General features: G+C 34.0%; 1 protein-coding gene across 2 annotated transcripts in view; it reads right to left on the bottom strand.

Annotated features, from left to right (window-relative positions):
- Nucleotides 1-20266, bottom strand: part of LOC123671145 — a 52806-nt gene that overhangs the window by 16233 nt on the left and 16307 nt on the right. For both annotated transcript variants that reach the window (XM_045604841.1, XM_045604840.1), the window contains exons 2-3: nt 18165-18357; nt 631-741 (exon numbers count right to left, since the gene is read on the bottom strand). In XM_045604841.1, coding sequence (XP_045460797.1) covers nt 631-741; nt 18165-18325 — 272 coding nt within the window. In that variant the 5' untranslated portion in view covers nt 18326-18357. The remainder of the gene's footprint in view (nt 1-630; nt 742-18164; nt 18358-20266) is intronic.

The following is a 20266-nucleotide window of genomic DNA, read 5'->3' on the forward strand; positions in this document are numbered from 1 at the left end:
ACCTGATACTGTAACAGCTAATCACGCTCAATGCTGTTGAGCTCGATGCTGGGGATGAGTTTAAAGAGTTAGAAGTTCTAAATAGGAAATTCAGATTTTCTGGAGAATATAGCAATGACTGAATAGATGTGTATAGGACATATTGCAAGATTATACAACGATTGATGGACAAGAAAAATTCTGGAAATAGTGACCAAGTGCAGATGAACTGAGTCGAAACCGATCTCTAACCGGATGGACCGACAACCTGAATATTAACACCATGTGGATGGCAACCACCCAGAACAAAGAAAAATGGAAATGCCTTGGGGAGGCCTATAATCGGCAGTGAATGTCTAAGGGCTCAATGATAATGATAATGGAAGGTCCGAACCGAATCCATTAGCGCTGTCAAGCGTGTATCTTTTCATGATTAAATAGCATAACGTACTGAACACGAATGGCATAAAAAATGTTGAAGAAATAAAACACTGTATTGCAATTTAAACCAATTTAAATTGTATGATTCCTATAGGTAATCCTTTCATTAATGAAATTTTATAAAATATTGCCTAAATGATGATTTGTATTTGAACAGGACTTAGTACCAGTTTTGAAAGGATGCAGAATTAAAATTGACACTGATCTCACCTGGGCCTAGTCCTGTCGGCGTAGATTCGGTCGATACTCTGCAGTTTCAGCATGTTGTAGGCACGTTGTATCTTTGGACTGATGCTACCATCCGGACCAACACTTCGCAAACTACCTAACACCATCATGTTTTAGCTAAGACCGCCTTTTAACTTACAACAAGTATAATATTACCACAATGGACCGGTCAAGTCAGCCCAAATTATAAGGGTAAGGTCATAAAAATTGGTAAAAATGTTCTCAACACAATTATGTATAAATGAAATATGGAAAGTCTGTATTAAATCCTCGTAAGCTTAAATTAGATCGATCGATGGAGATTTTCAATTTTTGATTTATAATGGTGTTTCGAACATTTATATATCAATTTTCTGCTCTACAGGGTATTCCTATATTGGGGATACAAACGTAAATAAAATATTTTTTTGTATAATTTGAGGGATAAAAATCCTGTAAACATTGACACGAAAGCGCTTTGTTATCGACATACAGGATGTTTCCTGCAGTCCTGTTTTCTTGTGATAATACGTATTTATCAAATCTTTATGACCATTGGTGCAAATCGGGAAAATAAACACCAAAACTAATAATTAATTCATTCATCACACCTTACTAACCTATATGATAATTTGATTTTTCTTGAGGATTTTTTAGCGAATTGTTTATTTTTTTTTTAATCGGTAGCTGATACGACAAAACTACAAGAGATCCAAAAGTTCAGTGCTCGTTTTCTAACTACCAGTTGCGGAGGAAAAAATTGGGCACTGTTTCGAAAAAAATATCTCTTTTGGGGGTTTCCAACCAAAATCTGAAGCAAATCAAATTAGAATAACTAGTCAATATTTCAGTTGAATATCTATAGAAGAAAAACCCTCGAAAACAAAGCGTTTTTGAGCATATATTCGTAGGACTTTTCTTCTTAAAATTATCCGAGGAATCTCTCATTTCCATTTGTACCTCCAATTAAGGAACACTCTGTACACCAATGTTTGCAACCTTGCATGCCTATTTTGACTGGATATTTAAACAGTGAACGGTGTCTGAGTCAGCCTATCTATAGGCAGTCAAAGATACTCAAAGAAAGACATGGATTTATTATTATGATCGCTATCATAATATCATATGGATTCATCGCATATGGCGCGTGGCGAGTAGTCCTGTTTATTTATGCTCCGTACCTTATAAAGTTTTCGAGAAGTATATAAAATAAACTAAGTCAAGAAAATTTAGAAATAAGTTATATTGCTGGCTATTATTATTAATTGATCAGAATGGGTCCAAAAATCACCAATGAAATAAAAACATCCATGAAAGAAACATTAAAGGAAATCGTAAGTGACGACGAATTTATCGATAAATTATTATCGAAGTTCACAGATAAGATCCACACCTTGCAAGAAACCATAAACAAACAAGAAACATTAATTCAACAGCTGGAAAATCGAATCGATCATTTACAACAGGTCAGTAAGATGAATAATATTTGCATATACAATTTAGATGAGGAGATTGAAGAAAAAACATCGGAGCAAGTAATTAATCTACTCAATAATAGGATGAAAATTAACATTAAGAAGGAAGACATAATCAAGGCGCAGAGAGTTGGCGTAAAAAATGATAAAACTAGACCAATTATTGTGAAGTTTGAGAAATACCAGCATAAAGTCATGGTTTTAAAAAATTGCAAATTACTGAGAGGAACAAAGATTGGAATAGCTGAGGACTTGCTAAGAAAAAAAATTCATCTTTATAAAGAAGTCACCAAGATGTATGATAGAAAGTTAGTTTTTACTCATTTCGGTGATATATTCTTGAGAAAAGATAACCGCATTAGAAAAATAAAGGACATTGCGGATTTAAAATTACTCAAATCTAAATAAATTAAAAAAAATTTTCTTGTTGATATGTGATATTACACTTGGGATAAATATTGATATTTACTTTAGTTGTTTGATTTTTTTCATCATATTGATTTTGTGTTAGGTACGGAGTCGCTTGATTTGATTGGATTTAATTGCATATTAATCATTTACATTTATGTCACTGGACTATTTTAATGGAGTGGATGGGTATGGTAGTCTGGACACAGAGATCTTTGATGGGATTCAGAAGGTAAATTATTTTTCTGAACAAGGGAATTTCAATATATTGCACTTTAATATTCGTAGTATACGTAAAAACTTCGATGAGTTAATTTTATATTTGGAACAAATAGAATTAAATAATATTGATATTCTTGTACTATCTGAAACCTTTAGAGTGGATAACTTAGAACATTTTAAAATTAGAGGCTTTACCAGTTTTTATAATGAATCGTTGAATAATAAAAATGATGGACTAATCTTATATGTCAGAGATACAATAAATGCTAAATGCAATAATTATATATATCATGAAACAACTATTCTGAGATGTATCTTGAGAGTAAATGGTGAAGATTACGGCCTGTCTGCCTGTTATAGATCGCCTAATTTGAACCTCAACAGTTTCTTGGACGATTTACAAAATCATTTCGGTCAAATTGAACCACTAAAAACTGAAATATTCATAGGGGATTTAAATATAAATATTAAAGATAAAAAAAATTTCGAAGTTAATACCTACTTGAACGTTTTGTCTGAAAATGGTTTGTTTTCATGCATCAATAAACCAACTAGGGAAAGTGAAGTCTCCTCTACCATAATTGATCATTTATTCCTTAAAACAACTGATTTAGATAATAAAAAAGATAGCATAAAACCTTTTATCATTCAGAGTTCAATCACTGATCATTACTGTATTGGTTTAAGTATAATTAATAAGAAAATATCTGATGAAGTAAACAAAACACATAATAAAAAGGAAATTAATCATAATAAACTATTTACAAAATTGAAAACTGAAACGTGGCGAGGAGTGTATGAAGCAGATAAATCTGTTGAAACAATATATGAAACTTTCATTAGTAAACTGTTGTCAAACGTGAACCAATGTACAATTGAAAATCAAATTAACAGCAAAAATAAAAAAAGGAAACCTTGGGTTACGCAAGGTATCGTAAAATCGATAGAACATAGGGATAATTTAAAAAAACAGTTGATTAAAAATTACACTTCTGAATTAGCAACCAAATATAGAGAATATAGAAACTTTTTGCATAAATTAATAAAGATAACCAAGAATACATACTATATCAAAAAAATTTCTGATTATAAAAAAGATTATAAAAAACTTTGGCAGACTATTAATTCGATAACTGATTCCAATAGAAACAAGTTTGGTCCCAGAAAATTTAGTATTTTTCAGAATGACAAGTGTTGCGATGGAGATGAAGAGGTTGCAAATGCTTTCAATGAATTCTTTACCAACATACCTACGAAAACAAAAAATAGCGTCGATCAAAATCTGGACCTACCAAACTCTGTCAGCCAACCTATGAAACATAATAACTCAATATTTCTTAATCCTGTAATGGAGGATGAATTGTTTTTGCATATCAAGTCATTGAAAGCTCACTCAGCACCCGGCGAAGACGGAATTGCGGTAACTTTAATTCAAAAATATCAGAAATTTTTAATTAAACCATTAGTTTATATATATAACAAGTGTATAGAGTCAAGTATGGTACCGAGTGCATGGAAAATTTCAATTGTTACACCAATCTTTAAAACTGGTGATCAAAGTCAACTTACAAATTATAGGCCAATATCGGTTATAAGTAACTTTGCAAAAATATTTGAAAAATGCATAAAACAACGGTTGGAAGATTTTTTTGAGGGGCATAACATTTTGTTCACCAATCAATTCGGCTTTAGAAAGAAAAGATCTACGGAAGATGCAATATTCGAGCTAATAAAAGATGTTTACATACATAATTCTAACAACAAAAAAGATTTGATGGTTTTTTTGGACATATCTAAAGCATTCGACAGGGTTGATCACAACATTCTTTTGGATAGATTGGAAAAATTGGGTATACGGGGGGGCCCACTACTTTTATTGCAAAATTATTTAACGGGTCGAAGACAAAAAGTAAAAATAAATGATAAGTTCAGTAACTATGCATCAATTACCACGGGGGTACCACAGGGCACGGTATTGGGTCCTATACTCTTCCTGGCGTATATAAACCAAATTGGCAGCCTAATCCCAGACTGCAAAGTGGTGTCATATGCTGACGATACGGCTCTTCTGTTTTCTTCTAATTCATGGAAAGGAGTATATAATTTGGCAGAGATTGGTTTAGAAGCGATATATCAATGGCTAGGAATGAGTAGGTTGGACTTAAATTTTGAAAAAACAAAGTTCATGACAATATCTCCAACTAATGCCAATCAACCTAAAGCGGAGTATCTTACTATACATGCTTCATCTTGCAATAATAAAAAAACATGTAACTGTATAAAAATAAAAAGAACTAAAACAATAAAGTACCTGGGAATAATTGTAGATCAAAATTTGAAATGGAGTGAACATGCAATATATTTAACATCAAAAATTCGCAAGATAATGTACAAATTTTTCCAACTTAGGGAGATATTGGACAGAGAATTAATACTCCTGTTGTATCGATCGCTCGTTGAGTCCATCTTGAGATATGGCATTGTTGTTTGGGGGGGTCTATATGACGCTAACCTAAAAATTTTGTCAACATGTCAGAACAGCATTCTGAAGATATTGTCTAGTAAACCACGAAGATATCCAACATTAAAACTATATGAAGAACTAAATATCTTAAATATTAGAAATCTGTATATTCTTTCGTGTTTGACCTACTTGCCGAAAATATATAATTGTTTTCCTGTAATTTTACATGACTATTCTACCAGAACAAATATAAGTGAACGTTTATATATGCCTGGAGTAAATAATTCTTTTTGCTCTAGGTTCGTAACTTTCTTTTTGCCGAAATTCTATAACGTGCTTCCAAGCACATTGAAAGAGTTGATTATGAGAGGTAGGAATAGAAGACTAATAAGATCTTTTATTGAGGAGAATAAAGAGAGATTTTCAAAAGTGTTTTCAAACTAAAAAGTATTTTAGTAGTTGATTAAAAAAGAAGTAGATTATAACAATAAAAAAAAAAAAATTTTCATTTTCATAGTTGCAAACTAACAAACATAAGTGCAAACTCAGAGATTCCAGTTACACCTATTTGTCCATTATCGATCTCCTGGACTGCCATCCCAAAAGCTGCTTGTTTCAGACGTGTCATATATATTTTTATTTTCAGCATGAGGGTGATCCCGGCACACAAATTCTAAAATTTAGGCTGGATCACTTTCCTCAATATTAATTTTGAGATAATGAACTTATATGAAATATGTAATCCATTTGGTGGTGAATAAATTTATTATTATTATTATTATTATTATTATCATTCTCTTCACCTAACTGACTTTAAAAGGAATATTCGACTCAAAGATACAATAAATCATTCAAGTACCTAAGTATATATTATAGGAGTAGGACAATTGTTTCCGTCAAATTTCAACACCTATTCATTAAACAAAAATTGATTATTAATGAAGATTCCTCTCCCAAATATGTTGATGAAATCCTATGTTTTTACTTCTAGAAAATGAGTCGTTGGTATGGTATTTTGGCATTATTTAACACTTTGGAGTTATGTTACTGAGGAATTAAGCTACAATGCATCACAAAAATTATGTTTCGTTGATATTGAGTCCGTTCCCCTAATTTTGCTGCTGTGTATGCAGGGTGTCTACTTTAAAAAGTCCAAAACTTCAAGGCGAGATTCAAAAAGCATCTAGTAAAAAAGTTGATAGTTCCTTCGAAAGATCACTAAGGGGGATAGTGTTTGCTGAAGAGAAACCATGTTTTCAATCATTCGTTTTTCATCGATAAACCTATTGGAATATAGGATTGATATTGTTCATCTAAGAATAGTTATGTTCCCCTTACCACGTCCGCAGTAAGGAAACTTTTTGGCATAAAAAATTCTTGTGTTATAGCCAATTTCATGCTCTTTTGAGATATGTGATCAAATTTGATAAGGGTGGCGTGTGATTGATTTCATAGAAAAAATTGAGATATTTCGTAAAAACACAAAATGTTAAATTGAAAAATTACCGTCAATATTTCGACCATGTGTTATATGACTTTTTTGTTGAAAATCAATGTGAAATCTCGCCTTGAAGTTTTGGACTTTTTATAAAATACCTAAACCAGATCAGATTGTTAGTGAAGTCTGTTGCTTTGGAAATTTCGTGAATGATATTTTTTGATGAAATCACTTGTTTTGTCTTTAAACTTCCACCTGTTGGTATTTCGTTAGTTTAATACGCTCTAATGAAATAGACACTATAAAACACCTAATTCAGCTCAGATTACTATGGCTTTCAATGCCTTGAGAATTTCGCGAATGACAATAAATTTATTGATGATGAAGGCAGAAAACATTGGTATTTTATATTGACATTATAATACTTTCTAGTGAAAGAGTCACTTCAAAAGACTCAAAAATCCAGCTGACATTTTTGTTGCTATGGAATTTTCCTCGCTTGAGTGAACTATGAAACACCATAAACTTCGCAAAAACTATTCTTCAACTTCAAAGATAACTCAATTCCAGAACATCATGGTATTCCACCATTTTGCAACATCAGAAAAAAAATCATCAAATATTTTTTGTTTGTTTTATAGACATTCAAATAATTGTTTGATTCCTATTCATTTCATTATAAATTTCATCATCATCACTCAGAGAAAACACTCACGGTTTTCGTAGATGTAAAATATAGGTTATTCCAGAATTTTCAGAAGATCATTTCAGTATGATCGCTCAAGCACGTTGATAAATATCAAGACATATCGAAAACTAATAGCAGTTATTCAAACACAGTGCAGCTCATTATAATTTCAAGATGAAAATAAATCCAACTAAAATTTAAAAAAAAACATAGCAATAACATGAATTCAACTTTTGCGCGCACGAGCCGATTCGTATTCATGTTATTTGTTCAAGAGATTTCGCGTGTAGATTTTCGCTTCAATATACTTCACTCAGTATTCTGAACATCAAACTGAAGTCAAAACTTCTAGGACTGTGATATGCCATGAAAACAGAAAATTACGTGATATTTTCAACATGTCATTTATTATTCTGCATTCAAATTTATCTATTTCGAATGAAATCGATGTTTTCATTGAAATTTTTTAATCGTTACTTCTTGCCATTATCAGAAAATTCTATACTTATTGTAGTAACTTCCTTACATGTTAACAACAATGTTGGGATCTTCAAAAACTAAAAAAATACTGTAACTTTTAGTTTCTGAAAATGAAAAGTTCTTAAACAAAACGTTCGTTCAAAGCTCATAAAGATTTGTATATTCACTCAAATAAAAGTCATTCTTTCTCCTTGGATTTCCAAATTTCAGACAGATTCTTCAGTGCCAAATGAAGAATTCAACTCTAATCGATAGGAAGTAATTGAACTTTTCAATCGAACATCACCCCTCAGTTTACGGTAATCTGTGGGTATTTTAAAACATAACAAAATTTCTCATCTTATTTCTCATCAAAGTTGGGAGGCTAATCACTTTCAGAATTTCTGTCTGTTGGAATGATATTTACAATGAATAAACGGAACGTCAATTGACATGGAAACGATGGAAGAGAAGTCATCAGTTGAGCTTTTGAAGAGTTAATTGAAACGAAGATCGGTACACTCATCAAATCAGAGTACATAGCAGTTTCAAAGACACGTTAAAAACTTTTTATGGGAACTAAACCCTGGAAGTTTTTAACATTTAGCTGAAGTGGAATCAGGAAAAATCTAGGACTTCCATGAAAATAACCCTTCATATTATGTACTACTTGGTTTAATTCTTGATTTTACATCTAATATCTTCCTCAAGTTGAAAAATTTAACTTCATGAAATCTGAAGCAAATTGATGCAAATTTTTCCTCAATAAGATTTTCATTTTTATATTGAATAATGAGTATTTTCGAGAGGAATCAATAAATGTTTATTTCTTTGTTAATAGAAAGGTAAGCCACTAACGATGGAAAACGATATCAGTCAAATGGCCGCCACGGCTAAGATTGCACAACAATATCCTTTTCCCAACATTTTTCAAGACCAATTCACACATTGGGGGCTGTATTGTCCGAATTTCATCTTTGAGGTCTTGAATCTATTGTGATCTGTGGAGCATTGGCTCATAAAATCTTATTTCAAGAGGCCCTAAAGAAAAAAAGTCTAAAGTTGTTAAATCACAAGTTCTCGGTGGCAAATTGTGATGACCTCTTCGAGAAATAACACCGAAACTTCTTTTGAAAAACTGCGTTACTTGTGTGCCTCGTGGCGCTATTTTGTTGAAAATAAATTTCGTCCACATCAGGATCTTCCAATTCCAGCCATAAAAAATCATTGATCAGGCTTAATCCCCTAGAATCTAGATCAACAAGCTATCGACACACCTGAGTTTTCGTCAACACTATGGTACAGTAGAGGAGTACAACAGGGGGATACTATGTCACCCAAAATATTTATCACTGTTTTGGAGAGCGCCTTCAAGATGCTTGAATGGAGCGGAAAGGGTTTGAATATAGATGGCTTGAACTTAACAGATCTGCGCTTCGCGTATGATATAGCTCTGTTCGCTGTCAACCTACTCAACCTACAAGATATCAGGAAAAAGTTGGATAATCTTCGGGAAGTATGTGCTCAGGTCAGGCGGAAAATTAATATTTCCAAGACAAAATTCATGACGAATCTGGTCCCTAGTGCGAATATTGCCATTGGTGACCATGATGTGGATTTGGTGGATAGATACATATATCTGGGTCATAAAATACGAATCTCGAGAGGCAACCAAAGAAGAATAACGCTTTCTTGGGCTCAGGGCTGCCTATGGCAGACTTGGGTGTGTGTTTAAGAGTAACCTCCCGGTTTGTCTGAAATGAAGGGTATTTGATCAGTATATTTTGCCGGTTATGACCTACGGCGCCGAGACCTCAACTCTAACTGTCACATCTGCTAAGAAGCTCAGAGTTGCGCAACGTAATATGGAAAGATCGATGCTCGGTGTGTCACTTCGTGACCACGTTAGAAATGAGAACTTACGGGTGAGAACAGGAATCACAGATGTTATCTATCAGATAGCTAGGCTCAAGTGGAACTGGGCTGGGCATGTAGCACGAATGGTAGATGGACGATGGACAAAGAGGCTGATCGAGTGGAGACCAAGAGCCGACAAAAGAAACAGGGGAAGACCTCCCACGCGATGGACTGACGACATCAAGAGGATGACCACAAACTGGATGCAGAGTGCTCAGAATAGAAGACAGTGGGCAGAAATGAGGGAGGCCTATATCCAGCAGTGGATGCAAAGGGCTGGTTGATGATGATGATGGTACAGTAGCAATATTCTCTGTTTTTCTTGACCGACACACACGGTTTCGATCCTTCACTTCACTAACTTGCCCCAAATTTATCAAATTTTTTCACCAGTTTCACCATTGCCGGAGGAGAAGGAGCTTCACGACTACCCAAAAGTGCTTCAGTTGAATTAAAATTTAAAATTTTCATCATTTGTAGTGAATTTTAACAATTTCAATGCGTTCTTGAGCGTATATTATTCCATTTTTAGTAATAACATTGCTTTTACTCATTAAACGTCAAAAGATAACAGCTGCCCAGATAGCATGCTATGCAAAATGAAACATCTTATTGGAAAACGCTTTTCAAATTCGAAAACTTGAGGGTTTCAGTATTTTAATTTTCCAAATAATTTGTCAGATTTCAGAATAATTAATCCCGTATTTGAACCACACAGTATACCTTATTACCCTATTTAATAAAATGACTACATGAAAGAATGAGAAAAATTGAAATAATTGCAAACTATTTCCCAAATTAGATCGAATATGCATTTCACAGTTATTTGATAAACATGCGAATCGCATTGGGTCCATTTGACCCATGGGTGAATTTAACCTCAAACTTACACTGAAAATTGCAATTTTGTCAGAGGTGAAATTATTATGTCCACGGCTAGTCAGCAGAAATTATTTCGATCACCAATGGGATATTTGATGAGGTTTCGTGTGCACAAAGAAAATTAATATTTTCAATTCCAGTAAATATTTCTAAAATAAATAGCAGTCAGGAAGGTGAAATCCAATAGTGCAATTTCATCCGACATTTCAGTGACATTACGATTACTTGAATATGTAAACAACTGAGTGTCATCTACGTAGGCGTTTGTTTCCATTATTGATCAAACCGTTTTCTCTCACGAAGATCATTATGATGTAATAATAAATTTATTATTATTCGATAGTTTGTCATTTCAGAGATTACTTTAGTTAATTACTTTTTAATTTTCTTTACAATCTGTTTGAGGGTATAATTCAATGTTGCTTCAAATTCCTCACAAAAACCACAATTTCACGTCTTCGTTCGTGATAATATTTTTTCAGTATCATATAGCCTATTGAATTATGAAATTACGATCATCAGTTGAAATGAAGGAAGAATGAACCAGAAGAATAAATTTTTAGCAACAGGGTTTAAATTTTAAACCCAAAGTTCCTCTTTTCAAAATCTACAGAGAAAAAACTCCAAAACTATAAGAGCTAAGACCTTAAAGTGAAAAGTATTGTGTTCAGTGTCATTATAGCAAAACATATTTCTGCTAGGAATATTGATTCAGTAAAACTACCGATTTTTTCCAGAAATTTCATGCGAACAGCACTTGAGTATTCATGAAAAACTGTGGACGGTGAACAGGAGAATATTTTTCTTCCATTTCAGAACGTGAAGGGAAAAAGTTCCAGATGGGAATAGAATGAATGATTTTTTTCCGAGGTTCGTTTGTACTCGAGAGCGGAGTTCGAAACAGCTACAAAGCATAGGGAAAAAGAGATTCCGGAGGTGTATATACTATTTTTTGCACGACCCGAAGGTGCACATACCAGTAATTTTAATTGAAAAAAATCTGAAAAGAAATTAACCAATTGTCAATACAACAAAAATCAGGATGGCGGTTTCAGCTCACATCTTTTTCATAAAATTTTGCATGACTAATACGCACATTAGCACTGTATGTTCTCGACAATTTCACGAATTCAATTTTTAGGGTCTTGAATCGATTTGGGAGCATTGCCATAAACCTTATTTTCCACGTGCCCTCAAATGAAAAACTACAGATGTGTTAAATCACAAAATCTAAGTTGCCAATTGTGATCACCTCTTCTAGAAATAACACGGCCAGGGAAATTTTATTGCAAAATTTCGATCTTTTAGTTATTTGTGTGGCATTGGAAATTACTCATCGAAAATGAGTAATTCCTATTCAAACCAGAAGCCCAAAAACCGCACCAAACGGTGATACTTTGGGAAAAGAGAGGCTTTTCAACGATCATTCTTGGATTTTCAGCTCCAAATACAACAATTCTGCTTATGCAGCCTTCGGGGAGAAAATGATCACTGAAGATGATTTTTCGGGTCATTTTTGATTAGAAGGGCCAAATCTTGTGTTACCTGAACTTCAAAAGCCTTTATTAATCCTAATTCTTTATATGAAATTAATTTCATGGCATTCAGACAATTTTTCAACTCTGGAAAAAGTAGCTCCTCCAGCGGGACTCGAACCCGCAACCTCTGAATAATTGTCCGATGCTCAAACAGCCACCCAGGAAGCTGAAGATTCTCCGCAGTCTCTCTGAGTCCCGATGGAGGTACTTTTTCCAGGGTTGAAAAATTGTCTCAATGCCGTGAAATTAATTTTGTATATTAACAGTAGGCTTAAAAACACTCTGATTCGTAGTTCTCTTCTCGACATTTATTAAAGTCTTGTTTACAGCCACCTTATATATAACATATTTCTCTGGAGCAACAGCACTACTGTTTCAAGAGTGTTCGTTGCACAAAAAAGAATTTAAGAATTATAAGGTTAATTTTCAAGTTGACACCAGGTTCATCGTGCAAACCCATATTTGTATTGAATAAAATATTACCATTGCCTTGTATTTACATTTTGAAATGTCTTTTTTATGCTAAAGAGAATGTATCGAAGTGGGAAATTGTGTCAAGTTATCATAAATATGAAACCAGAAGTTCTCATATTCTTTTTGTGCCAAAACATAGAACATAGAACACATAAATTTGGATGTTCTTCATTATATCCGAGTATAAAATTATATAATCATTTACAATCCTCTGTGAAATCTCTGAATATAAATCAATTCAAAAAAGTAATCAAAAGTATGCTGGCATCGAAATTTTTTTATTCGGTGAGAGAGAATTTTTTTTTTTGGGTACTTAGCGTTAACTGCAATTGTAATTTAATTTTTCTTTTCTTTGTCCTATCCTATACTTTTGTAGTGTCTTACAGGATCAATAAAGTATGTTATGTTATGTTAACAACAGACGTTAAAACCATTATTCAAGCTTGGCTCGGTTGTTCGGAAGATTCAGAAACTTGAATCAAGCTGAAGTCGCTATATGTCGACGATGCAAGGTGAAAGGCTAATTTAGTCGCGATGATCACTGAAGATATTGATGTTCTTTCTGAACAATTTCAACATTCCTCAACCCTTGCGAATTATATACAGGGTGGCCACTTTTTCAATGGGATTGTATTGGTAACTTTTGAACCATAAGAGTTAGAAGGTCGATCAAATGGAGAAAAAGTTGCATGCTTAGAAGCATTATCAAGCAGTTCAAACAAATCGAGATTATCAGGGCCGGTTATTGAGATATCATAAGAAAAGTAAATTCTGTCATTTTGATTTTTCTCTTTTTACCACTTTATTTCAAATATTATCAGAAAATGTTACAGGAATTTTTTATTCGACAGTAAATTGTTCTCAATCTGACGTAATCAGATTTCGTATCCAACGTTTCGTGCTCTCTGGGCCACCCTCAACCTCATTTTTTTCAATACGGACCTGTATATTTCATGACACTTTTCGAAATAATAGTGATTTCTCGCGAGAAGATTGAGAATGTATTGAAAGGTATCCAAGAAGACGAAATAAGCAAATGTATAAGAAGTATGGGTTCCCGAACCGATAATTGCATTTTACAAAATGGTGGACATTTCGAACACTTACTTCATTCATTTTCAATTACTTTCGAATAATCATTCGATTTTTCTTTCATTAAATGATAATTCGTTCAATTATTATGAATTGAAATATGTAAATAATTATTACTTCTTTCTTGATTTTATTCTGATATGTTCCATTTAGTTCAAGATGAGTAATTTGATTTTCTCATCGAAATGTATTGCATGTTGTTAATTAAACTAAAGGTACCTAAATGTAATACAGATCCGACCCAAAGAAATTTGGATAAGGGTCAAAATCACCTGAAAATCAATTTTTAATGACATTGTATGATTTATCGTTGAATTCAGCGTTAAAAGTTATTTCGAAGAGTGTCAAAAAATATACAGGTCCGTATTGAAACCAATGAGGTTGAGGGTGGCCCAGAGAGCACGAAACGTTGGATACGAAATCTGATTACGTCAAATTGAGAACAATTTACTGTCGAATAAAAAATTCCTGTAACATTATTTGATAATATTTGAAAAAAAGTGGTAAAAAGAGAAAAATCAAAATGACAGAATTTACCTTTCTTATGATATCTCAATAACCGGCCCTGATAATCTCGATTTGTTTGAACTGCTTGATAATGCTTCTATGCATGCAACTTTTTCTCCATTTGACCGACCTTGTAACTCTTATGGTTTAAAAGTTACCAATACAATCCCATTAAAAAAGTGGCCACCCTGTATATGCGTCGATTTAGAACTCAAAAACAATTGGGAATGATATCAAGGTTCACTTGTTCATGCGTTTCCCAAAATTAATTATTGCAAATTCCTCGAAACACGTGGGATTTCGAAATTTCCAGCTTCAATTATGATTGACTTCAATGCCATAATGACAAATCTGAATTTCTGTCTTTCAATATACAAAATCACATATGTTATTGGTGTGTACATCTGGATGTATCCAAACAAGAAAATCAAATCAGAATTGGAGATTCAATATGTAAATGCACTGAAATTGGTATCTGTGGAAGAATATTCCATTTCATTCCAACGACTGAAATCGATGTCGATTTGATATTTCTACCTCATGATGAATTTCTATACAGAAGAAAACAAAACATGAAACAAAAACAATGTTCAGGGGAAATTTTTTGGAACTGACTGAGTTAATACGGAATTCTTTATTCACAGCTGAATTTACGACAATATTGACTGTTTACATAAATATATGTACCTATATTATCGATGTGTCTCCATAACAATGAGTAGTTATAGACAACCTCTAAAAGATCTCACACAAATGCTGTTAGTGTTACCTGTTATTCGAGATGTAACAGGTCATTGCAGACATTCGAATCGAATTTTATGGTAGCTGAGCGATAAAGAAGGAAATTTATGCAGTCTAATCGCGAAAAATACCACTCCGATATCGATCGACCAGTAAAAAAAGAAGTTTCAACCGAGGTAAAAATGAGAGTGTGAAATTTGACACCCCCCTTGTCTTAATACTCTTAATGAAATCACCTTATCTGCATAATTTGCGGAGGCCATCTATTATCTCTAATCTGCTCGTTGTTGAGAGCTCCACTCAGCTGTTTTCCGGGTTGTCAAGAAATTTATTCATAAGTTTGATGTTACAAGGCGGGAGCAGAAAGAGGTTAATGAAAAGTGAAATATTTATCTTCGTTGATAACATAGGTTAGTTTTTAATCTGTTTAAATTTGTTCAAATGTTTGAAAACTTTTGGGATAGCTATAAAATTCGTAGTGTCAACATATTTAAAGCCTCTCAACTAATGAGGAAATATTCTTTGAAGAATCGTTTCGCTTGAGTGAAAATTTTACAATAAGGATGAGAAGCATCTCCTTTCTCATACAAGGTGTCTCGAAAGGAAATTTATATTCGTTTAGATTACTGAGTGAACTCAACGATTCGGAAGGGTAGGGGAGATACGTAAAACGGTAGGACGTCTGCCTCTTGGCAAATGGCAATTTAGTCCTTCTCTCAATGGGGCGTTTCTCGAGACTGGATCGCGCGTTTTCCGTACACCAATTATACAAATAGTAATTCTACGCGACTAAAACGTGAAGAATTTTTCTGATATTCAAGGTTTTTATGAAGCTTTCTTCTCATTCAGAAATGGTTAAGAAAATTTGGGGAGGCCAATTCGAAACTAGATAAACCGAAACCCAGGCGCTCAAGGTTATTGAGAACGAAAGAGAATGTGGAAGAGGTTAATAGGTATGTTCGTGATGATCCCGACCTCTCAATTCGGAAGCGTACAAGTGCTTTTAATTTGCATAGATCATGAGTTCTATTGTCTGAACTGCAAAACTTTCCTGGCTACAACCAAAGAACATGGTTCCAGCAGGATGGAGCAACTGTGTCTTTGGAACAGGTAAATAAATATCCAGCAGAGGTGATATTCATTAAACTATCATTTGAAAATAAGATGAAGTTAATCATGCTTTCCCTACACCCAATATAAAATTTAAAAAAATGTCAATAGTGCTCAATTTCCAATAGTTATCGACCGATCGAGCGTTATTGACTCAATCTGTTTAATTATCATATCTCATTATGACAAATCTACCTCATATAATATCATAAACAATTATGTGATCGCCAAAGGAGCAATAAACTTCACGTCTGTGTTTTCCTAATTTCCATTTTCTTACCCCGTTTTTTATGATTCGAGATATTCCACGAGGAAATGATAAACCGTATAGCAATATTTGCTGTTTTTGAAGATAGTTAGTCTGGAGTTGAACAAAAATTGGTATAATATCACATGACACTTCAGTATAAATGATGAGAGTATCACTTGGAGTTTATGTTGTATAACATTATTTGTAAAAATTTCAGAAACTAACACCAAAACAATAGTGAGACAGTTAACAATCTATATTTCAAGACAAAATACATTACGGAACTGGAAACAAATAGGCAATATGTGCCTCCTTAAAGACGAGGAAGAGGAACAAGAGACTTCTTTTTCTTTTCTAGGAAGTTGAATACCGCAAAATATGTCTATCTACTAAGACTATTAATCAACGTATCTCATTCAATATCGCTAATCAATCTATAAGATGTAGTAAGAAGAAATCCATTATTCTTGCATGAAAAACAAAGCTTTAATTAACATAGTTAAAATGACTCGATTGAGTCAAATATGCACCGTATTGTTCGATACCTTATTGCCATTTTGAAGGTAATATCATTATGCCCCTCTCATAGAAGCCATCGTCCCTATTGGTAAAAAATTTAAAAGTCGATTTTCTCCAGCCTTTGTTGAAGCCAATATCTCACCATCAAAATTGTTCGGCATGGACAGGAACAGATGGTAATCACTTGGTGCCAGTTCCGGACTAGTTGGATGCATAAGAACCACTCCACTAAGCTCCCGAAGCTTTTAACGAGTCACTATTGATGTGAATGGATTACAATTCCTCTCCTATTGGCCAAAGCTGGCCGCTTCTGGGCGATTGCATCCTTCAGACTGTCCAATTGATGACAAAACAGTTCCGAGTTAATAGTTGTGCCGTAGGGAAGCAGGTCTTAGTAGATAATTCCCTGACAATCCCACCAACCTTCCTGGCCATCATTCCTAGCTTGGCCACCATTTCCGCTGGTTCACTGCGTTTCGACCACGACCGTTTACGCTTGACGTTGTCGTAAATGATCCATTTCTCATAACCAGTTACCAAGCGCTTCGAAAATTGGTGAATTTTGTTGCGATTCAGTAGCCACTCACAGATGGATATTCGGTCTGTGAGGTTTTTTGGCGTTAACTCCTGAGGTTCCCCTACTTTTAGCTTCTTCTTGGGACCAGCCTTATGCATATAGATCCAAGTGGTTTTTTGAGCTATAGTTACATCGACAATGTTCATAATTTTATCGACATTTTCGACTATTGGCCTTTCAGTGCGTGGTGCATCATTGACATCGAAATTACCGAAACGAAATCAACGAAACCAAAATTGCGCGTGATTGGCTGTTAGAGTATCAGGACCATAAACACTATTTACATTCTCATGCACTTGGCTTCTATTCACGCCTTCTTCAAAGAAAAACAGTAAAATATATCTTATTCTTCTGGTAATGATCATCTTTGACACGCGCTCAAATAAACTGATTCAACTAATCACAAAACTGTCAAAAAAGTTTTAGTAGAACATCTCGTCTTTCTTACAGATAACTAGAGCCTATTGGAAAAATATTGGATTTCTTTCTACTACACCCTAGACTACACCTAATAATATGGAAATATTCTGGGTGGCTCCTCTTCATTCATGTATGTCAAATATAGAGAAATGCGATATTTTATTTGAGTAATATCAATGACTCACTAATCAGTGAATGTCAAGTCAAGTATTTAAATTGAAAATTATATTGGTGGTCTCATCAGAGATGACTTATAAGGTTTTTAAACACAGAATGTTACACGATTGAAAGATGATCAAAATAACCCTCTTATTGAAATAAATTATTGGTTAAACTTTTAAAAGATGGATCTTTACCTAGGTCTAGCGATCGACGAGTAGTACTGATCAAGCTTCATCAAATCTTTGAGCATATCTTCCCTACGTGTCATTCTTGGAGCGGCTTCAGTCCATCTTGATTCCAATACCACCATAGCTGCCAACAGAGCCACATACCACATTCTCAATGGCAAGTTCATTTCTTTGTGTGTGGGGGATGTAGGAAATCAACCTGTAAAATGGTGGAAATCAGAAGAGGCCAATCTCCAATCGAATGGAAATTCAAAGAAAACGTGTTCAATATACAATCAAAGTGCTTCTCTGTAATTTTTTTCACGACATCATCCTTTGTAGAACGACAGTTCAACGTGGAAAACAAAGTTAATTGAGATAAATGTAGGGCATGGTACGTTCTTTTAGAGTCCTCCAGTTTGTGTGTTCTCTGTAATAATAAAAAAAACTCGATATCTTCGACGATTAATGAAGAGAGGGAATAGTCAATTTCTCATTTCGAAGCTTCAATTTATCATTCATTCAGAGAGGAGCGTAGATGAAAGTGCAACGCTTGTTTTATCAAAATTATTTCCAGCTCCAGGATTCCTTTTGATCCTTCTCCAAAATTACATCGAATTCATATTGCCACAAAAACATTTTTGTTAATGTCGAAAATTGAAATACAACAGTGAAAATATGTGTTTTTTTACGATTCTGCTATCTGGATTATTTGAGGTATTTGTGACGGATGTAAATTAAGGGCGTCGGTAAAGTATTTTTCCTACAACTGCTATGGAAAGTAGCGTATTCTTCATAGCTTACTCAATTTCGAAACTATGTATTGCTCATACTGTGGGAAATATTATTCCCCACGGCACTTTGCCCACACCTCGCTTGGTAGACCAATGAAATTGGGCTTTTGAGTCGTTTCTATGGAAATGCAATAAATTAGCACAAACTGTCAACGAAGGTCATTTTGATTTGAATCAAGTCCATTACTTGAATTATTGGAATTTGTACAGATGTAGGAAAAGTATAGTGTGCAACATGTGGAGAAAGTCATTTTCTCGCTCGTGTGTTTGCGGCACTCGCCTTTTAGGCTCGTGCCACAAACTTCCACACTCGCGAGAAAAGTTGGACTTTCCCCACTTTTTGCACAATATACTATTGTCGATGCCAAAATTACTTACAAATTATAAAAATCCTGTATCACATCTCAAAAATATCAATAACCGAAAACATGAAAATTTTGATATATTCTTCGACAGAATGACTTAGGTAAAAACAGTAAATAATTATGAGAAAAGCGCTGATCTGAAATTAGGAGCTTTCGAGCGCTTTTTCGTTCATCTCAACTAGGTCGGATTTATATTTCAACGGAAATATTGGGTAATTTTTTTTCGATACTATATAGTGCTGATTACGCTATCAACATAAAATTTTGTACAAAGCTTGAAATGATTATATACAGTGTGGTCTAATGAAAACTCTACATCTCGATTTTCCGGATTGAAATGAAAATGTGGAAAATATCTCCGACCAGTCAGTTTCTGATTCGAGAGCAACAACTTTTGCGCTTTTCGCATCCCCGTAACTGGAGTGCGTCAACCACTTGATTTTGAATAGGGATGGGGGTTATTGCAATATACAAATATTCCGCTTCAAAATTTCCATCGATAACGAAATGACAGATGAAATAGTGGAAGAGTACTTAACTACTAAATAACTTTGAAATGTGTCGGATACGAATAATATTCTCGAGATAAATTCCACATTGCCTCTGTTCTGTTCGCTGTTATTTCATTATTGATTGATATTTTGAAGCGAAATTTCAGGGTCAGATAGTATTTGATACTAAATATCTTCAAAATTAGTTATCGCAACGAAAAAAGCGGAAAAGTTGTTGCTCCTGACGGGTCCGAGCGATTTTCCACATTTTCATTTTTAATTCGTAAAAGTTAAGTTTTTTTGTTAAGTTTTTGTTGAACCACCCTCTATGGTACCCCAATAAATCCTTTCGCTAAACAAGAACTAAGAGGTGTTCATTTTCCAAAGAAAGGTTACGCAAGGGATCCCGGAGATATGTAGGTATCGGATACAGGGTGTCCCGGAAAGAATACGACAAACGGATACCAAAAATGAAGGAG

This window comes from Harmonia axyridis, chromosome 1 (genome assembly GCF_914767665.1).
Source record: "Harmonia axyridis chromosome 1, icHarAxyr1.1, whole genome shotgun sequence".
NCBI lineage: Eukaryota > Metazoa > Arthropoda > Insecta > Coleoptera > Coccinellidae > Harmonia > Harmonia axyridis.